We start from the raw sequence: 22,841 nt of genomic DNA, 5'->3' as shown, positions 1-22,841 counted from the left end.
TGCTAAGGTCTTATCGTCCCGAAATCGAAGAGAGAAGGAAGACAGGATAGGAGAAGGCCAGCCGTTCCGAGAACGAACTTAATCCCTCCAGGATAAAATCCGCCTAGGGCGGGAATCGAACCCGCAGCCTAGCGCTTACAAGGCAGACGCGCGTACCAAGCTAACTAGGCTGGCTGATCTTTATGATTATTAAAGTAGAACGGGCATGAATTTATGAACTTAGGTAGGTATAGGTAAGTACCTACAAACGTTGAAGAGATGACAATAAAAGCCTCAGTAGTCATACTTAGAATGGGAGAACTGCCTACTAGCCAGTCTAGTTGACTTGGAAGGTAGTGCGTCTGCCTTGTAAGCACTAAGTCGCGGGTTCGATTCCCGTCCGTGGAGGATTTTATCCTAAACAGAGAAGGTGCGTTCTTGGCACGGCTGGCTTTTTCCTATCCTATCTCTCTTCGATTTCGGGACAATAAGACCTCGGCACTTATCTACAGCTCCCCCTATCAAACCGCTTGAAAATAATAATAATAATAAACTATTCTTTGACTGAGAAACTTTAGTAAGCGCCAGTTGTTCTATTTTATTTTTCCTCTCATGTGCCAAAAGAAATTTTTACTGAGATTTTCTATCTGATAAGGAAATGGCGTCACAACAAACTATTTTCGGGCAATTGACTCAGCTGTTGATGAACTGCGGTTTCCCGGAAGAATCATTTGTTTCCCAGTTCTACAACTACACAGGTCCTGATGAAAAGCTAGACACTGTCATAGCACTACTGTGTGTAGGACTCTATCCCAATGTGTGTGTACATCAGACCAAACGCAAGGTATGATAATAACTACTCAGGTCCTGATGAAGTAGGCTACTGCTATGTCAAATTCTCAAATACAAACGAAATTACTCAAATTACTTTTGTAATTGGGAAACCTGGAGAAGTGGGAAAAAGATTGTCGGTCCCTTCATCCCTTTGATTCCCAATTAGGCAGGTTCGACTGTAAATTGAGGATAAAATGACACACCTCGGCTGGGTTTGAACCCACGCTTTTCTGTTTAAACAAAACAAAATAATATGCTATTTATTCTCTTTTCATTCCTCAGGTATTCACTACAGAAGCTAAGAATGCTCTTATTCACAAACTCTCGGTCAACTGTTCCAATTTGGACGAGAAGTTCCCCTCACCCTTCTTTATCTTTGGCGAGAAGATTCGAACCAAGGCCGTCTCGTGTAAGCAAATGTCCATGGTCACTCCTCTACATCTGATGCTGTTTGGATCTAGAAAGGTACGATATCAATGGCGTTTCCTCCTCAGTCGACACAAACTTTTGCTATCACCCTAGTTATAGACGAGGAGAATTGAGCTCTAAGTACATTGTGCTTGTGATGAGTTGAATAAAGAGATAATCAATCCACGATTCCAAAACTCGCATTGGAAAAATATCTGTCTGTTACGCTAATAGAGCCGTTTTTGTCCTCTTTTCACAAGAAAACGGCTCAACCGATTTTAATGTAATTTTTTTGTGGTTGTTAGGAAGAGTACTGAGGGTTACATAGGCTACTTAAATTTGTCACATTTCATCCTGATTCAAAATGGCGGAGCTTCAAAGTTATGCTTGGTCCCGTACAAAGGACCGGTCAACCACCAGTTTTCTAGGAAACTGACTGGTTCTTACCTCTGCTTTCTGTTTCTGTCACCAGGTGGAGCTAGTGGACGGAGTGATACGATTGGACAACTGGATCAACCTAAACATCAACCCTGCTGATGCTGCAGCTATTATAGCACTGAGACCTGCCATAGAGTCGCTTATAGTGAGAGCCACCAAAGATCCAGAGTCATTGTCCGATCAGAATCCATTGGACACCAAGGTAATTTGCAATCACCAAGGTATTTTTCAAGATTGTTTCACGCCACTTTTAATTTGTGGCAATCAAACAACTGCTAAATTAGACTCATGTGGTCTGTGTCGTAGAATGCCCATCCCTAGACGGGTTTCCTTAACTTCATTGATCCTATGGGAACTTGTGCATTCAAAGTGGTTTTGTGTCCCTTAATTTCACTGACCATCTTATGAAATTGGGTGGTGGTAATACACAGGGCTAAGCTTGACTCGGTTCGGTTTGAAAAATAGAGGAAAAAAAAGTGAGAAAAATGAAGCACGAAAAAATTTGTGTGTTTTTTATAGTTTATTTATTTCTTAATTTTTCAAGCCTAGCCTAACCTAGGTCTGCGTATAACCACCTCCCATCTTTGTGATGTAAAAGTAAATAATGCACGTTTTCACTTCTATTCACGTTTTCTCTCCTCTCCAGGTGATCTCGGTGATTCGCAAGTTGTGCAACTTCAACGCGGGTCGCTACGGTATGGAGCAGATAGACACCTCCAGTACGCCAGCCAGTAGAAGACCTCCGCGCGATTTCTCTACCCAGCCTGTAAACTTTACTACCAGTAAGTATGATGATCTTATGCTGGCTCAGACTGTCTGACAGACCTAGTTTGGAGACTTTCTGCCACACACGTTCTGACTGACAAACCAACGTCTGATGATGGTCTGAGTGTGAGTGGCTGGCAGTAGTAATAGTAGCACAGTAGTTAGGCTACTTGTCTGGTGAAGCAGATGGTGTGGTTTTGTAACATGAAAATATTGAAGCTCAAGGATGAAGTAAGTGCCTAAACAGTATTACAGTATACCTCTTAGTCAGGCCTATATCTATGTACCTATTTCTCTTTTATTAATTGAAATTTCTTCCTCCCCTACCAGGTATTAAATCGAAGCACATCCTGTTAGACAAGCTCAAAAAGCAAAATAACCGTGACAATATCAAAGACTCACGGAAAGCTGTTCCTCCAACCAAACTCAAAGAATATGACCCAAACAAACACTGTGGTGTGTGTACTGAGGAAAATGGATGGAGCCCATGTTTACGATCTTTGACGTGCAAGTCACATTTGATATCATTGAGGCGAGCTGTGCCAGGGCGGTGCAAGTCATTTGATGAGCTCCTGCTTGATCATAAACAGTCCAAAGGTGAGGCTTTGAGAAAAAAAAATGTACTTTACACTCTTCTTGAATATTGACTTTGGGAAAAAGGCTTTGTACTAGTATATTTCTGTTACTAAATATTTATAAGTTGAATTGAATACTCAATGTACTACAGGGGACCCTTAAAACAATAGTTATAGTTCTCATGACTCATGCAAAAGAGTAACCTGCCAAGGGTTGACATGTACTTGCATGTCTTTATACCAAGTTCTACCAATTTATGAAAAAAGACAAAATCTTAAACCTCTTACTAATCCACTTCTATTCTCTTCTCTCCCACAGGTAGCAAAACACTCAGTAGTATTAGTCTGGCTAACAAACTGGCCAAGAAGAAACCCAAAGAAACCACCGCCGTGACATCTCCCCACCCTGTGATAACCTCCCATCCCATATCCATACCTCATGTCCAAGTCACAATGCCCCACGTCCAAGTGGCAGTTCCTCGCATTCCCTCTCCCTTGCCCATCATGCACAGAGACCTTGGTGTGATCAAGGAAGAGCCCATGCTAGTCGACGAAACGCCAGAGGAACCTCTGCTTCCAAAATATGAACTGGAAGAACTACCCTATACACCTTTGCCGGTTGTTGAGTGTACCACGCGCGTGCGCAGATCAACACAAGCTCCACAACCAATGGCGCTAAACACACGTAGTGTCTGTTTGAGTGAGAACCGCATGTTTACAACAGCCACTGAAGCGTACTGGATGAAACTACTGAGTTCGAATGTCATCCAAAGCACAGGACTCCAAAACACTATCAACATCAACTCCATCAAGAAGACACTTTACCCGGCTCAGTTTTTCAATTTGATGGGCTCGAGTGACACGACTCAGAATAATGGGACGAGTTTCATTCCACTCAACCACGGCAGGTTTAAATTTACAGGACGAGGACTGAATGAGTGCAAGACACAGCATGATACAATTGTCAAGAACATGTCACTTCTAGACAACTTCTCCTAAGACGCGTACATCTTGGCTCATGGTGCTTACAAACCCGTACAGGCTGGATATTATTGAGGTAAAACATTTTGATTAAACTTTCTGGAATAAGGGATTACGAACGGACCAGTCCTTTGGACAGCTTTAGAGGTGTTTTAACACTGGAATACCAGGTCGTTCACGTTGCGTCAGTATAGCTGTTTTATTCGAAAGTCTCACGACTGGACTTGTAGTTAGGTATGCAGATGGCTGGGTAGAATTGTTTTATGACTGAACATTTTTTGTAATATTTTAGCCAAGCAATTACTCTCTAATTGCAACCAAAATTAGCGTCGCTATTGTTGATATTTTTTCACAACTAAGCACTATTTACGGGTATTTTTTGATTTAAATTCTCCTCTTGTCTATTGTGAGGAGCCTATTGGAATTTCATTAGGCTGAAAAACGCTTTTTCCCCCCTCAGTTAAACTATCACATCTGGGCCTCATTCCATGAAAGTATGGAATTAAGTTACAAAAATAATAATTTACTTGTGTAAAAGTTACAATAATAACTTACATAATTATGTAAACTATTATTATTGTAACTTCTGCACTATTCCATACTTCCGTAGAATGAGGCACTGATTCTTTGTGTCAATTTCTTTCAGCACGTGAAACCCTCAGAACTAGGTACCTAGAAAGTTGGTAACTGAGAATGAAAAAAAGAAAGAAAAATCTGTTTGCCTTATGCTTTGCTACGGAGGAAATATTATTTCTTTATTTTTCAAAGAACAGTTGGTTTGAAAATAATAACACTGAAATTTAAAAGGAAAAGAAGAAATACATATTAAAAATAAAACTGATGCTTTGCTACGGAGGAAATATTATTTCTTTATTTTTCAAAGAACAGTTGGTTTGAAAATAATAACACTGAAATTTAAAAGGAAAAGGAGAAATACATATTAAAAATAAAACTGAAAAAAAAAAAAGAAGTGTAAAATAAACAGGGAAAATATAATAGTAAATTTAATTCAGAGAAAAAATTTTAAGCTTCCTGACCGACGAGTAACATAGTCCCCACCCGACTGCCCTCCCAAAGTACCTAACTTTGTCAGCACGACCGAAAAGTTCAGAAAGAGGAGGAGCCTAGTCTGTGCTATGGTAGGGTAACTTTCCCCTATACTGCCTTTGAACAAGTAGCATCGTGTCAAAAGTTCGAAGCTTGCATAGAAATCCAGCATCGTATAAAAAGCTCAAAGTTCCAACGCATGCGTAGGAGAATTTCCCCCACTTGAATTTTACTCCTCCCCTCTGAACTTTTTCAGTGTGTTGACAAAGTTAGGCACTTTGGGTGGGCAGTAGGGGGGGGACTCTGTTACTCGTGGTACTCTTAGCAAACATCTTCCAGTAGCCCAGGACACGTTTCGTTCTAATGAGCTGGGCGTAGCTCTCGGAATTTACTTAGATACTGGAATAATTCGAAAGTTTAATCTCAAACTTAATATTTCTGTGGTTAAAAATGTTGAAATTGTAAGAAATTGAAAACTTGATCTTGACATATTTATCGCCAGACGTGATGTGTTGGCCTTTACAGTTAAAATTATTAATCATATCCAAGTCATAAAAAAAACTTTCCTTAGGTCAGTTTGAGCCACTTTTAAAGGGCCGAGTGACTTGAAATATTGGCTAATTAAATGAACGTTTTCTGTCTCTGATTGGTTATTAATTTATTACTTCTTACGTTTTGTTTGTTTGTTTGTTTTTTTTTTTTTTTTTTTTTTTTTTTTTTTTTTTTTTCCTTATTTTTTTTTTTTTTTTTTTTTTTTTTTTTTTAAGAAGCTGATAATTTTCCTCCTAGTATTTCATGTCCTGTAAGTTTCTTTCTCCTGTGGCATAATGCATTTTGATTTGTTCTTCGCTTAGTCATTTCTTAGTGTAGGTAGTATTTTATCTAGATTTTTTTTATGTGAAATAATTTACCTCTTTTTCCCTCGCGGATTGTCCTTTTATCGTTTACAATAAGACGATTTTTGCTATTCTTTCCTTTCAAGGAATTTGATTAGCATTAAAATGATCCAAAACAATGAATCTTCCCGGAGTTCCCATCTTTTCTTTCTTCTAGAATCTAGAAACTCCACTACATGGCAGTGGCCAGAATTTCCTAGAGCTAAAATTTATCATGGACTATTATGAATTAAGGTAAAAATTTTCAATTTTATTGGGAACTGAAAAAATCTCCATTGACGTGGAGAGCATGTGAAAAAACTCCCTGTTTGTTGTGTCTGAAATTTGTATTTTATAAGATCGACTTGATTTTGTGATATTTTTTCCCTCTTTTCTTCATTTTTATTTATTTATTTATTTGTGGCAAGAGAAATGATAGTAAATGAATATTTAAATATATTTATACATAATTATTGTACGTATCTGATGTTTTTTGTGAGATTGTGTCCTTTGTTTTCTCAATTTCTACCCTTCAACAGGTTTAATTCTAACTCTACTGGTTATAGTTCAAGGATTTTGAGTACAAGAATTGACAAAGGGTATAATAATTATTGCCTAGGACAATCTCTACCATTCAACAACCCCGTAAGGTTCCACTCTATTGAGGTTACACATCAATAGAATGGGAAATACTGATTATAGCCTGACGCTGCCTAGAACGCTTCCGATTTCATTTACAACAGAGTACAAGTTGACTTGAGTGATTCACTCCTTACCATCTTCTGCCTCCAAAACCTCCTCTGAAGCCACCTGAAAACAATAGAAAATGCCAATGGTTCAGTTTTTCATTGCATAGCTTGAATAGGTTCTAACCGGGTAGATATGTAGGTACACGGGGAACTTGAGAGTTCATGTGATATGGTTTAATGGTTTTCGAAGAGAGAAGGAAGACAGGATAGGAGAAAGCCAGCCGTTCCGAGAACGAACATTATCCCATCCGGATAAAATCCGCCCCGGGCGGGATTCGAACCCGCGGCCTAGCGCTTACAAGGCAGACGCACTACCAACTAAGCTAACTAGGCTGGCTTGATGTAGGGAACTGTAACAGCGGCGGTCTCATCGTCCCGAGAAGCACAGAATATTCGTAAATATACCCCCAAGGCTCCAAGCTCACAAGGTATCAGGAATTAAAGCAACTATGGTAAATTTTACGACTCGACAGAATATCGAAAGTCCTCAGTATGAAATACTAAGGACCCCCAATTTTATTGGTGAAGGTTGAGATAGGAAGGGCATCCAATCGTAAAATATTTGTACCAAAACCAAATGTTAGCCTCACAAAGATGGAGGGACGATCAGCTTGGTGCTGATCTAACCCGATGGCAAAAAACGCTGACCCTGAACACCGCAAAAACGAACGAAAATTTAGCTTCAGTCGCTTTTTGCCAATTCTTTATAAAAAATCAACCCTTTCCGTATCCCTTACAAAATAAGATCCCGTTTTACATAGGTCCTAAATGGGAGAGAGCAAGCTATAATGGAGAGGAAGAAATAAAAATTGCTAGAGAGAAAGAAGAACAGAAAGAGCGGAGAAAGAAAGGGAAGGAGAGAGAGAGAGAAAGGTTAGATAGGTAAAAAAAGAGGAAGAAATAGAGATTGAGAGAGAAGAAGAGCAGAACAAGCTGGGCCCGTCCCTCCGAAAAAATTTTAGCCCGTAGTTTATTCGATCGTGGTTAAAGAAAATCAGTACCTATGTACCTACCTAATTTGTTTATTATTCAGTTTATTATTATTATTGATTTGATTTTTGATATTACTTTCATGTAATGATTTAGAATCAAGACTAGAGCCCGTTCTCCCTTTATTCCTTTTAATGTTTACCAATATAATGTTTAAGTCACCCATCCATTTATTGGCCTTGCTCGGCGTAGCTTAACATAGGTGACGCTAAAACCGGTTTTAAATTATCGACTGAAGTGTTATCTAAAACTTTCTCGCTTTGAGTTCATAGGTCGTCGCGACAAATTTGTGTGTGTGCTCCTTTTGTGTGCGCTCATTTGTGTGAAAAAATCCCCCAAAAAACAGTTTTTTTGGTTTTTGGCTTTATGGTTCTCTGGATAAAATATACACCACCACTTTCGTGTTCCTGGTAAAAAGACCTTTAATTTGATATATAGGTCGACCAGGTTTGGATAAGTCCTTCTATGGGAACAGACAGACTGACAGACACCGAAGCGAATACAATAGCCCGTCCACTATATTATAATAATAATAAAGTCCCGAAATCGAAGAGAGAAGGAAGACAGGATAGGAGAAAGCCAGCCGTTCCGAGAACGAACATTATCCCAACGAACCGTTTTACATATGAAAAAAAATGTGAAAAAATCCCCCAAAAACCAGTTTTTTGGTTTTTGGCTTTATGGTTCTCTGGACAAAATTTGCACCACCACTTTCGTGTTCCTGGTAAAAAGATCTTTAATTTGATATATAGGATATAGGTCGACCAGGTTGGATAAGTCCTTCTATGGGGTCAGACAGACTGACAGACACCGAAGCGAATACAATAGCCCGTCCCTTATACCTTTTTATTACTATTGACATAACAGAGGAACGAGCAAGCTATAATGGAGAGGAAGAAATAAAAATTGCTAGAGAGAAAGAAGAACAGAAAGAGCGGAGAACCACCACTTTCGTGTTCCTGGTAAAAAGACCTTTAATTTGATATATAGGATATAGGTCGACCAGGTTTGGATAAGTCCTTCTATGGGGTCAGACAGACTGACAGACACCGAAGCGAATACAATAGCCCGTCCACTATACCTTTTGTTATTACTATCGTAATAATAAAGGTAGGACGGCCTAAAAAAAGGAGAAGAAAAAGAGGGTTCTAACCGGGTAGATATGTAGGTACACGGGGAACTTGAGAGTTCATGTGATATGGTTTAATGGTTTTCTCTCTCTCTCTCTCTCCCTCCTTGTATTGACAACGCATGCGTTCAGGCAAACTTGAGGACACCAAATTTTAAAAATCTAACACACATCTGTTCTTATCAGAAAATTCAGATATGTTCAACTGTTTTAAGAATACCTCTATGATTTGCAATGTACGTATTTCCAACAAAAAAGGTGAGAAGAAAAAGAGAGAGAGGGAGAAGAAAGGTTAGAAAAAAGAGGAAGAGATTGAAAATGTAAGATTGAATGTCGGGATGGAAATAATCTGTGGGTTAAAATGTGAATATCTATTCAATTTCACGGTGTCTATCTCTTTTTGAGAAAGTCGGAACTCACAAAAGTCACTATCAGAAGCCAAGATAGAAGAAGGGAGAGAAAAAGATTGACAAGGGAACGAGAGAGAGAGAAAGGTCAGGGGAAGGTCGAAATCTGTCCAAAAGCGGTCAAAATACCGCCAAGCGCAGCAACCATCTCAACAAAACGTTTTGAGTTGCATCCTTGTCACATTAAATTTATGATCTACATACCAAATTTTAAGTCTCTAGCTTATACCGTTCCCGAGATTTTGTTAAATTACACCGAAAACCGCCAAAAAGCGATAAAATGCCGCTAACCGTTGCACCGGTCTTAACAAAAAGTTTCGTGTCGCATCCTTGTCACATTTGGCAGCTACATACCAAATTTCAACTCTCTAGCTCTTACCGTTCTCGAGATATTTTGTTTACAAACAGACACACAGACACGCTCTCTCCTTGGGGGGAAGTCAGACCTTACAAAAACATGTCACCCTTAAAATTCCTTTTATTACCACAGTGTGACAGTCTCACACATTTTTTCAGCTTACGGATATACAGTATACAACTATACAGTTCACAACGATCTAAGTATAACCTTAAATTAGCCACCAGCCTAGTTAGTCTTATCGTCCCGAAAGGAAGAAAGATATGATAGAAGAAAGTTTACAAACAGACACACAGACAGACACACACACGGACCAATGGCTGAAACTTTGGATTTAGGCTCTAGGGACCTCAAAAAGTGTTTGACACTAAAAACTGACCATCGAAAATTTGACCCGATTACATTACTTTTCTTCCTATAGGATAAGGAAAGTAAAAAACTTACCTCTAAGCAAACAAACAGAACAAAAATAACTCACCTCTAAGCATAACCTCTGCTTCAATGACAGCATCAATGGGAGGCGGTTCGATAGCTTTACTCAAGAACTGTCCAATAGACCCGAGCCGCAGTAGTTTGATAGATAGAGAGATCTCGTGTAGGGGTGTGCGGAACATTTCTGGCGTCATGTGATCGTCCAGCTTATCGTAACGAGCCTACAACAGAAGAGGATACACCTCTTTAATCATAAATCAGTTCCCATGGTGTAGTGGTCACTGCGCTTTCACGCGAAAGACTTCGGTTCGATTCCCGGCGGGGTCAAAAAATTTGTACCATTCAAATGATTGATTTCGCGACTGGCTGTTGCAGGGCCCACTCAGCCTCGTGAGGAAAATGAGTAGCTAAGTAACAATGTAATATAAATGCACATAGCGACTGGTGCAAGCATGTTAGGTGAACATTAAGTGCTGGATTATTGAGATATTTTTAAAATCCTACAACGCTACAGTGAGGACCAAAAGTTGTGACATAACACAAGCACCCTAGTTATTCAAGGAGTTTTTTGTTCCATACATAATTTCAGAATATTTACTTCTCAAATCATGTGAGAAATCTATTTTTTGTCATGAAAATCGAAAAATGGGGGCATAAAAAGAAGGGAAACTGTTAAGGACATACAGAAAGGATACTGACCTATGTTTATTACAGGAAAATTTCCCCTCGACTATTGGTCCTTCGGCCCGGATCGCACACATTTAAAGCAGATAATAATTTTAAGAAATAATTAAGAAAATTTCTAGATAAGTCAGCTGGGATTCGAACCAACCACCTCCAGTGTGGTGCTGTGAAACACTCGGGCACAGACATACAGAAAGGATACTGACCTATGTTTATTACAGGAAAATTTCCCCTCGACTATTGGTCCTTCGGCCCGGATCGCACACATTTAGAGCAGATAATAATTTTAAGAAATGAAGGAGAAGAAACAAAGTTTAGATTAAATTGTAAACACTTACCAAAGATGGGATGTTGAGACAAATGTCGAAGCAGAATAAATATAACATTCCACCCGGGTAGAAATACAAGCACAGCTCCATCGACACCTTGCTGTTTGATATATTTGAGTAGAGACTGCAAAGAAAAAATCATAGAAAAATCGAGTTTAATAATAATAATTACTTGAAATAATTTGTAGGGAAAAGTAAAACAAAGACGAAGGGCGAAAAAAGAGAGGGAAATAGGAAAAAATTGATCCTTTGGGCCAGATCTCATTCAATTATTTGCGGTAAAAAAAGAGCTGAAAAAAATCTGCGTTTGCCTGAGATCGAACCCGTAACTGCGAATATCGCGAACAAACCGCGAATACCGCGCACAAAACGCGAATACCGCGAACAAAACGCGAACACCGCGAACAAACCGCGGATACCGCGAACAAACCGCGGGTACCGCGAACAAAACGCGAATACCGCGAACAAAACGCGAATACCGTTGTCGAAGCAGAATAAATATAACATTCCACCCGGGTAGAAATACAAGCACAGCTCCATCGACACCTTGCTGTTTGATATATTTGAGTAGGGACTGCAAAAAAAAAAAATCATAGAAAAGTGGGGTTTAATAATAATAATTACTTAAAATAATTTGTAGGGAAAAGTAAAACAAAGACGAAGGGCGAAAAAAGAGGGGAAAATAGGAAAAATTTGATCCTTTGGGCCAGATCTCATACATTTACCTACTAACAGGTAAAATTTGGTCCTTTGGGCCGGATCTCATACATTTACTAACATATAACATTTGGTCCTTTGGGCCGGATCTTATAAATTTACTAATATAGAAAATTTCGTAATTGGGGCCGGATCACACACATTTACTAACATGGAAAATTTGGTCCTTCGGGCCGAATCTCACACATTTAAGAAGACATGTATAAAATTTGGTCCTTTGGGCCGGATCTCATACAATTCCTACCATGGAACATTTGGTCTTTCGGGCCGGATCTCATACATTTACTAACATATAACATTTGGTCCTTTGGGCCGGATCTGATAAATTTACTAATATAGAAAATTTGGTCCTTCGGGCCGGATCTCACACATTTAAGAAGACATGTATAAAATTTGGTCCTTTGGGCCGGATCTCACACATTTAAGAAGACATGTGTATAAAATTTGGCCCTTTGGGCCGGATCTCACACAATTCCTACCATGGAACATTTGGTCTTTCGGGCCGGATCACCAGCATATCTTACCTCAATGAGTTCAAAGCTGATGTCGCGTTCGCTCAATTGAGCAACGCTAGCCCGCGTCTGGGGCGAATAATCGTTCGAGACTTGGTTGTTCATGTTCTCTTCTTCCTCTATTAGGCCATCTTCTTCATCGTCATCATCCCGTTTATTTGACTTATTCTTTCGCTTACGAGGATTGTCCTGAGGGACAAAGTTCAAAGCGAATAATCGTTCGAGACTTGGTTGTTCATGTTCTCTTCTTCCTCTATTAGGCCATCTTCTTCATCGTCATCATCCCGTTTATTTGATTTATTCTTACGCTTACGAGGATTGTCCTGAGGGACAAAGTTCAATATTTCGACTATGTCCTCGAGAAAGTGGTCTGGAAGAGAAGAACGAATGGATTAACATGAAATTTCGGGAAAATGTCTGCGTTGGGACTCGGCTGAAGTGGTTTCGCAAAGGCATTTCGCACATTGCAATTAAACATTATAATATTGATTTCGCGATTATTTTGACGTTACCTCTTGAGTGTGAATAGTGTGATGTCATTTTCGGCTACTAATAGCCAATTAAGCAATATGTATAGAAATTTTGCTAGGTCGCGGGTTCGAAAGCAGTTAAAATTTTCTCTATCAAACTCATACAAAAAAGTATAAAAACTCCCTAAATTCCTAAAATAACGGAATCTTCGGTGAGAAAGAACCTTCTGGAGTTATTTCTCAGGAAATATGTACGAAAAAAAGGGTAGGATGCCCGTTAAAGGATACCTAAGCAAACTGAGACTGAGTGTTAATAGACTTAATAGGTATGTAAAATAGGTTAGTATGATACTTTTGACAACTAAAACACCAATCCACAGCGTAGGATTTGAATACTTTCCTGTCCATGTTGATCAAAATGATTCTTCCTCTATTACTTTCTATTTATTTATTTAGTACATTTAGTTGTTCCTTTCAGAAAAACTCCCTAAATTCCTAAAATAACGGAATCTTCGGTGAGAAAGAACCTTCTGGAGTTATTTCTCAGGAAATATGTACGAAAAAAAAAGGTAGGATGCCCGTTAAAGCAAACTGAGACTAGTGTTAATAGGTATGTAAAATAGGTTAGTATGATACTTTTGACAACTAAAACACCAATCCACAGCGTAGGATTGGAATACTTTCCTGTCCATGTTGATCAAATTGATTCTTCCTCTATTACTTTCTATTTATTTATTTAGTACATTTAGTTGTTCCTTTACTTGTACTTATTTATTTGTATATCTTTATGTAAATCTTCATGTGAAACTCTTTGTATAAAATTTCCTCTGGAAATGCGGGTATTATTTCTCCTTATTTTCTCAAGCTTGTAGACGCACAAATGATATTTTTCAACTTTTTTAAACTTTCAAATGACAATTTTTTAACAATTTTTATTAATATTTTTTCTTTTATAACGTTGGGTTATATCGTGCAATTTCCGTCCAACTTCAAATTTTCTTCAATTGAAATTCTCTCAAAATACACTTGTGCAATCACCATTGACACATCGGATTGACGATTCACGACTAAACTTGCCAGAGCGGACATCAAAGTCATCAAATATTTCAATACGAGAGACAATGGCACTTGTCCAAAGCTGTCTCCATATTGCACACACTATCTTAATTGATGAATTTACTGCCTGCAATCTAACTCGTATTTCCTACCGACATCGACAGAGGCTACCTGTCCTATATCTATTGGTGTTCGATTATTCAGTGCCCCAAAATAAATCAAGCATGATGTTTTTACTTTATCAACATTGTTTTCAACTGGCAAATTCTCGAAGTGTTCTTGCGCTTACGAGGATTTTCCTGAGGGACAAAGTTCAATATCTCGACAATATCCTCGAGAAAGTGGTCTGGAAGAGAGGAGAACAAATGTGTTAACATGAAATTTCGGAAAAATGTCAGCGTCAGAATTCAGCTGAAACGTGGTTCCGCAAAGGAATTTCGCACTTTGCGCTTCGTGTGAAAAGTAAAGTGCGAAGATCTTTTTGTGAATTTAAATGGAAACTCAAGTTTTAAATGAAAATATTATAAGAGCAAGTATAAAGTAATAATATGTACAAAACCTCCTCAAGACTACACAACCTGCTGGAAGCATTTCACAGTAAATATGAGAGGAAAGGGTAGGATGCTCATTAGAGGACACTTTTTTAAGCAAAATGAGACTAAGTGTTAATAGGTAAAATAGGTTCGTATGATACTTTTAAACCACACAAACTAAAACACTAAAACATCAAATCCTACAAATCCACAACGTAGGATTTGAATACTTTCCTGTCCATGTTGATCAAATTGATTCTTCCTCTATTACTTTCCATTTATTTATTAATTCAGTTGTTCTTATAGTTGTACTTATTTCTTTGTATATCTTTATTCAAATCTTCATGTGAAACTCTTTGTATAAAATTTCCTCTGGAAATGCGGGTATTATTTCTCCTTATTTTCTCAAGCTTGTAGACGCACAAATGAAATTTGACAACTCTTTTTAAACTTTCAAATAACAATCTGTACTTTTTTAACTTTTAAACAACAATTTGTATTTTTTCTTCTTTTTTAACTTTCAATATGGATTATATTTTCTTTAACTGTTCGTTCCGGTAATATAGTGCAATTTCCGTTCAATTGCAAATTTTCTTCACAAATAATTGCAAAAAATTCTCTCAAAATACACTTGTGCAATCACTATTGAGCAACAACATTTCTTCAAAATTAATTAATTGAACTCAGGTGTCCTTTCCAATTTAATGTCTACTTAATATCTGATAAGGGACAAACTAAGGGATGGGCTACGACGCGCGACGCAGACTACACAAGCGTCTACTGGGTCATTGCTACCAAACAAAAACGGATAAAGATAAATTTATTAATAAAATATACTCACTTCGACCGAGCTGTTTCACGTAGAATCCCATCTCACAAACAAAACTCCTGAAAATCAATGGAAAACTACATTAATATTATACGAATATAAAATAAGACGCCCAAGATTATAAACACATATTTCGCCAGCCTAGTTAGCTAGGAAGGTAGCGCACCTGCCCTGTAAGCGCTAGGCTGTGGGTTCGATCTCCGCCCGGGGCTACCTTCAACAGATAAGGAGAGATAAGGGTCGTTCCTCGGAACGGCTGACTTCTCAATCTTTCCCTCTTCAATTTCGGAACGATAAGACCTCCGCCAGAGCGGACATCAAAGTCATCAAATATTTCAATACGAGAGACAATGGCACTTGTCCAAAGCTGTCTCCATATTGCACACACTATCTCAATTGATGAATTTACTGCCTGCAATCTAACTCGTATTTCCTATCGACATCGACAGAGGCTACCTGTCCTATACCTATTAGTGTTCGACTATTCAGTGCCCCAAAATAAATCAAGCATGATGTTTTTACTTTATCCATATTGTTTTCAACTAGCAAAAATCTCGAAAAAAAGTGAATACTTTAGGAGTCCGCTGCTGTAGACTAAATAAATTTTTCGCTTAAATGTTTCTAGATTTTTGGTCTAGAATTTCTTAATATATCCGCATTATTAGAGTTTTTGCAACCAAAATTAGCGTCCTTTTTAAGTAACGTTATTTGACTAAAACTCGTTTCTGCGCATGTGCAGAGTTTAATTAACGGGACGCTAAGTTTTCTATTATTTCACGACTTTATCTCGTGTCACCTGAGGAACAACTTACCATTCCATCTCATCCAGGTTCACACCATTGTCACATACAGCCAAGATAATGATACACTTATTGCTTCCTTTCGCCTGCCTTTTTAGCGCTAGGCCACTGGTTCGATTGAACGGATAATGTTTGTTCTCGGAACGGCTGGCTTTCTCCTATCCTGTATTCCTTCTTTTTTCGATTTCGGGGTGATAAGACCTTAGCAGTTACAGTTCCCTCTATCAAACCTCTATAAAAAAAAGTTTTGAAAAAAACTGCTTATTTTTACTGAAAACTCGAAAGAATATTATCCACTGGTTCGATTGAACGGATAATGTTCGTTCTCGGAACGGCTGGCTTTCTCCTATCCTGTATTCCTTCTTTTATCGATTTCAGGGTGATAAGACCTTAGCAGTTACAGTTCCCTCTATCAAACCTCTATAAAAAGAAGTTTTGAAAAAACTGCTTATTTTTACTGAAAACTCGAAAGAATAGCTATTCTAACAAAGTCACAGGTCTACGTCGAGTAGAACGGACAATGGTCTTATCAGTGTCTCGTGGTCACACAGGTTAAGCTACGTCGAGACTCACCGGTCACAGGATGCGTTCTCCCAGGCACCTCAAGGACGGGACAATCATTGAAGTACTTGCTGAAGGCAGACGTATCTATAGTGGCGGACATAAGGATGATGCGAAGGTCTGGATACATATGGACCATGTCACGTAGCACCACCATGATGAAGTCAGAGTTCACGTCACGTTCGTGAATCTCATCCACTATCACGTGCGAGACACCACGCAGACCTCCCTCCAGTACACCAATAATTTACGAGATACAGCCTGATTTCCTCGAATTTGCCATCAAAAATTTTGTAAAAAGAAAACGAATGTGCCATCAAATTCCCTACGTTATGTAAATTATTATCATCTCTTTTACACTTGTAAGTTTTATTATTCTGTACTTTCGTGGAACAGGCTACTGGTTTAAATGCACTCTTTAGTTCATTAGAGCGAGTAAACATAACCATTATTAGTCTATTATAGACCATTGAGCCTTGCACCAAGGGCGGATTGAGGGTCAACTTGGTATTATCATCTCTTTTACACTTGTAAGTTTTATTATTCTGTACTTTCGTGGAACAGGCTACTGGTTTAAATGCACTCTTTAGTTCATTCGAGCGAGTAAACATAACCATTATTAGTCTATTATAGACTATTGAGCCTTGCACCAAGGGCGGATTGAGGGTCAACTTGAGGACAATGGTCTTATCAGTGTCTCGTGGTCACACAGGTTAAGCTACGTCGAGACTCACCGGTCACAGGATGCGTTCTCCCAGGCACCTAAAGGAAAATTCACACAGGTTAAGCTACGTCGAGACTCACCGGTCACAGGATGCGTTCTCCCGGGCACTGTCAACTTGGAAAGAATGGAATTAGGCTTAATGGAACCTAACTTTCTACGGTCATTTGGAAGCCTACTGAGCAACATAATTATGTGAGTTTGAACGATTTTCGAGACAAAAATAACTGTAGGAACAAATGGGTTGGAAAGATGATTTCCTTACCTTTGTGCAGAGTTTGAAGCAGTACCCCGGCCTGACCCGACCGGCCCGGCCTTTCCTCTGTTCCAGGTTGGTTTTACTCGCCCACACCGTAGCATAGGAGGTCATGTTATTATGCGAGGTGAACAGCTTCATCTTGGCTTTGCATACGTCTATGACAAACACCACGTCGTCGATGGTGATGGAGGTCTCGGCAATGTTGGTTGATAGAATGATCTGAAAATCCACATTCAAATCGGTCATTTCTATAATACACGTTAAAAAAAAAAAGACATTTCCTTTCTATTCTCCTTCCGACTGATCAATCGATGGTTAATTTTGAATGGAAAAGTAACACATACCTAGAATCTAGAATCTAGATTAAAGAAGACCTAAAACTTCACATCACATTGGTCTTATCGTCCCGAAATCGAAGAGAGAAGGAAGACAGGATAGGAGAAAGCCGTTCCGAGAACGAACATTATCCCAACGAACCGTTTTACATGAAGAGACACGGGCTCTTTGCTATCCGCCTGTGAACAAACATACAAGGATTAGGCTGTCAATCATTGGGTAAAAGTCCTGTGTAGCTACACAGTGGGTAGTGTACCTCAGGTTCGGATTTTTCATACTGTTAAAGTTACTGGCCTTCCTTGGCTTTCTTGAAGAGGTTTGAAAGAGGGAACTGTAACTGCTAAGGTCTTATCGTCCCGAAATCGAAGAGACAAGGAAGACAGGATAGGAGAAAGCCAGCTGTTCCGAGAACGAACATTATCCGTTCAGGATAAAACCCACCCCCCGGGCGGGAATCGAACTTGCGGCCTAGCGCTTACAAGGCAGACGCGATACCAACTAAGCTAACTAGGCTGGATAAATAACTTCTTTTTTTTTTAATTGAAATTGTACAAATCAAATCAAATTACCTCCACTTTATTGACAGGCTAAGGTTGATCTTCCCGTGGTAGTTGAGAGTGCAGAGGTAGAATACGATACTGTTGACTGCCTGTAACACCCAATAGATCCCACTGATTAGAGAGAAAGCAGTGAAAAAAATGGTCCTTCGGGCCGGATCGCACACATTTATTAACATGCTGCAAAAAAAATCACGTGATCTATTCTCTTTAGAATGTGTAAGGTTGTACAAAAGTCACCAAATAAATATATTAATAAAATCCAAAACAAGGGAAATGTTAGGCATACGAAAGGGCTAAAGATTATGACTAGGTAATCCAAAGAAAAACTAATGTTTCAGAATTATGTCTGGAGAGGCAAAAAGTTGTTGGATTGTTGCAAAACTTTTTTGACTTGTTTAGAAACAATGTTTCTGATGAAAATGTTGCTGGCGGGTAGGCTTAGTCAAAGCTCATTTTCCCCCTTTCTTTCTTTATTATTTATTTATTTAATTATTTTTTAGGTACACATAAAATTTCATTGTAAAGTAAACTTACCCACTGTACAAAACATAATGCCTCCATAGGGTCGAGGTAGAGCCGACTCAAACCTCACACTATAGCCCGTACTCTGACCTAACTCTTCGGCTCGCTCATTGGCCACCCGATCGGCGCTACCTAGCGAGGCAACTGCCTGAAGTCTGACGTCACACATCTTTGAACTCTTCCATTAGAACGGAAAATGAAAATTGAATTTTCGACCTTTTTCCGATTTTTTCGGAGTTTTGACCTCAAATTTGGATTTTTCGCTACTTTTTACGTAAGAATCAACCATTTATTGAAAAATTTTACCCATTTGCAACTGCTCCATTCAGCAGATGGGAGGAACCAAAGGAAATATGTATTATCCACCCGATCAGCCACGGAAACTGCCGAAATTCGACGAGGCTGAGTGACCACAATGTTACAGTAGGCTCCCTGACCAGACTGGAGGTACTCGTCCAAAATGAACTGACATATCTGAAAGAGAAATAGAAACATGTGTTGGAGATTCAAAATTCCCGTCCATGGAACCTAAAAGTTATCCCTAGTTTTTTGCTGTGTTTTAACAATTTCGTGTTTATATAGCGAAAAAATAAAGATATTTACCGTACCTACAACTGTATCATGGTCAAACAGTTTTTCGCGATTTCCCAAAAAAACAGCAAAGTGGAGCTTGCAGGTTTTGACATGATACCCCTCATTTTATTTAACATTTAACCCAAGAACCGAAAATTCGAGAGTGGGCGTAAAAATCTCGTAGTGGGGATAATCAGCTGATATCAAAGATTGGCAGCACTGGCGCTGTCTAGTAGAGAAGATGGGAAGCTCTTGATAAAAATTCAGCTGTTCGCATATTTGAATAATTTTTTTGTTGGCGGGATTTTTTTTTCGCGGCAAAAGGTAAGCTTTAAAAAGCCTTATCATCCTTTATCAGATGATAAGTTAATTGCATGGAGGTATAAGGCAAGGGAAAAAGCCAAAAACTAATTTACACCAAAATAAAAACAAAAGATTTGAGCTAACCAGAAAAATGGCGTCTCTAAACCGAGAAAAAATGGCGTCTCTAAACCGCGAAAAAAATGGCGAATCTGAAAGAGAAATAGAAACATGTGTTGGAGATTCAAAATTCCCGTCCATGGAACCTAAAAGTTATCCCTAGTTTTTTGCTGTGTTTCAACAATTTCGTGTTTAAATAGCGAAGAAATAAAGATATATACCGTACCTACAACCTAAATACAAGCTCAAATAAAAAATTACAAGCATGAAGGAAACACTGCTAGGTAACCTTGAGGCTGACTTTTGGTTTGAGCCAACGTAATTGAGATCTTTGACTTACCTTATCGATATCTTTGAACTGAAGTAGGTACTATGTATAGGTAATTGGACTAGTTAGGTGTACTCATCGTAAAAAAAAAAACATAAAGTAACTTTGAAGTTTTCAAAGTTTCAAGTACCTGCGTGGTTTTGCCGCTACCCGTATTACCGCGGATAATACACACGGAATTATCATTGATCATACTCATGATCTCGTTTCGCTTGGAGAAAACAGGCAGCTTGCTCCGTTCAGTCACCATGGATTGAAGTCGGGTGTCGGACTTCATTCGAGTGCTGAAATCCGTGAGCAGGTCTTCGCTGATTTGATCCAAGTTTGCCTTGAAAGAGCAGAGGGGAGAATGAAAAAATTAATATCAATGATTTGTCTAGCTAGGGGACATTAAACAGAAAGTACACTAGCGTCCGGCCGAGGGACTATAAACAGGGAGGAGAACCGCTAACCCTAATCAGCCTAGCTAGCTGGCAGTTTTTCAAAGGCTTCTCTCGGCTTTTAAAGAACAAGCACAAGTCCTCAGGATGGTTGACTGCGGTTCAGGACGAGCCTATGAAACATGGCTCGAGACCATCACCCCGGTGTATGGCTGATACAAAAGCTTATTTACACTACACATTTGCAAAAATATTTGTCAAAGGTCTCTTTATTCTAGAAGGCTAATTGAGGGTTTCTCCATTACACACTCAGTTGAACACAAATTATGTGTTCCCCATCCGTGGCACAAGCTTTGCATTTACGGATGGGTATATCAAATTTATATTAATTTCATGTTCTGTAGTAATATTAATAAATGGAAACTTGATAAATGAAATGTATTCGTAGTGGACATACCGTGGCTAAAGGTCCCTCATCGATATTGCACGCAGTCCACGGGTTCCAATTGGTCTGAGGTGGTGACCAGGGCACAACACTGGCTGGCTGAGGTTTGGAAGCGATGAACTCTTCCAGAACTTGATTGCTGACAAGAGACACGGGCTCTTTGCTATCCGCCTGTGAACAAACATACAAGGATTAGGCTGATGTCAATCATTGGGTAAAAGTCCTGTGTAGCTAAGAGACACGGGCTCTTTGCTATCCGCCTGTGAACAAACATACAAGGATTAGCCTGTCAATCATTGGGTAAAAGTCCTGTGTAGCTACCTAGCTATTTTTCGGATTTCGGATAGGTTCGGATTTTTCATACTGTTAAAGTTACTGGCCTTCCTTGGCTTTTTTGAAGAGGTTTGATAGAGGGAACTCTAACTGCTAAGGTCTTACCGTCCCGAAATCGAAGAGAGAAGGAAGACAGGGTAGCGGAAAGCTAGCTGTTCCAAGAACGAATATTATCCGTTCAGGATAAAATCCACCCCCGGGCGGGAATCGAACCCGCGGCCTAGCGCTTACAAGGCAAACACAATACCAACTAAGCTAACTAGGCTGGATGAATAACCTTTTTTTTAAATTAAAATTGTACAAATCAAATCAAATTACCTCCACTTTATTAACAGGCTGAGGCACAATCTGCAAGGTCTCCAGCACTTCGTTTACCTCCGCCATCAGTTCGGGATCTACCTTCACCTCGTAGGGCTTGAGGATCTCATCGTTCTAAGTTGCTATCTTCACAAATAACCTAAGGCAGTGCTATCTTCACAAATAACCCTAAGAGATTGCTATGTTCACTTACCTCCACTTTATTAACGGGCTGAGGCACAATCTGCAGGGTCTCCAGCACTTCGTTAACTTCCGCCATCAGTTCGGGATCTACCTTCACTTCATAAGGCTTGAGGATCTCGTCGTTCTTAGGCCTCGCTAGAGTGCCCGAGAACGCCTCGATCACGTTCAAATGATACAACTGACGCACGAGGGACAGGGCGCAGGACTTCGAAGCCGACTGCTTGTTCGAGCCCGTCTCACGCGCGTGGATATCTGAAAATCACGGGGAAAGTCGAAAGAGGTTTTTTTTTAATATAATAATAGACACTTGAGAGGAAGGTAACCACTAGGCGTGGTTAACGCCGGAGGCGTTCTCTATCACCTAACCTTTCTCTTCTCTAGCACCTAACCCTTAAAGATCTACATATTTATATGTGGTCAAATTCTCAAATAAAAGAGGATAAAATTTCATGCCTCAGCTGGGATTACACTTTTTTTTCCAAGTTTTCTCAACTTTTGAAACTCAGAGCAACAACATTTCTTCAAAATTAATTAATTGAACTCAGGTGTCCTTTCCAATTTAATGTCTACTTAATATCTGATAAGGGACAAACTAAGGGATGGGCTACGACGCGCGACGCAGACTACACAAGCGTCTACTGGGTCATTGCTACCAAACAAAAACGGATAAAGATAAATTTATTAATAAAATATACTCACTTCGACCGAGCTGTTTCACGTAGAATCCCATCTCACAAACAAAACTCCTGAAAATCAATGGAAAACTACATTAATATTATACGAATATAAAATAAGACGCCCAAGATTATAAACACATATTTCGCCAGCCTAGTTAGCTAGGAAGGTGGCGCGCCTAACATGTAAGCGCTAGGCTGCGGGTTCGATCTCCACCCGGGGCTACGTTCAACAGATAAGGGTCGTTCCGGGAACGACCCTTATCTGTTGAAGGCTGACTTCTCAATCTTTCCCTCTTCAATTTCGGAACGATAAGACCTGCCATTGTTA

General features: G+C 39.3%; 1 protein-coding gene across 1 annotated transcript in view; it reads right to left on the bottom strand.

Annotated features, from left to right (window-relative positions):
- LOC103505705 (ATP-dependent RNA helicase A-like) overlaps nt 1-22,841 on the bottom strand; it is a 55,359-nt gene that overhangs the window by 19,380 nt on the left and 13,138 nt on the right. The window contains 13 exon segments of the mRNA XM_026820972.1: nt 10,014-10,188; nt 10,990-11,104; nt 11,460-11,554; nt 12,222-12,417; nt 12,420-12,579; nt 16,471-16,683; nt 17,445-17,475; nt 18,873-18,974; nt 19,223-19,330; nt 20,308-20,505; nt 21,015-21,173; nt 21,847-22,088; nt 22,536-22,582. Of these exon segments, the coding sequence (XP_026676773.1) occupies nt 10,014-10,188; nt 10,990-11,104; nt 11,460-11,554; nt 12,222-12,417; nt 12,420-12,579; nt 16,471-16,683; nt 17,445-17,475; nt 18,873-18,974; nt 19,223-19,330; nt 20,308-20,505; nt 21,015-21,173; nt 21,847-22,088; nt 22,536-22,582 (1,841 nt within the window).

Source organism: Diaphorina citri, unplaced genomic scaffold (assembly GCF_000475195.1).
Source record: "Diaphorina citri unplaced genomic scaffold, Diaci psyllid genome assembly version 1.1 scaffold190, whole genome shotgun sequence".
In the NCBI taxonomy this organism is placed as follows: Eukaryota; Metazoa; Arthropoda; class Insecta; order Hemiptera; family Psyllidae; genus Diaphorina; species Diaphorina citri.
This window is presented reverse-complemented; position numbering and strand designations above follow the sequence as displayed.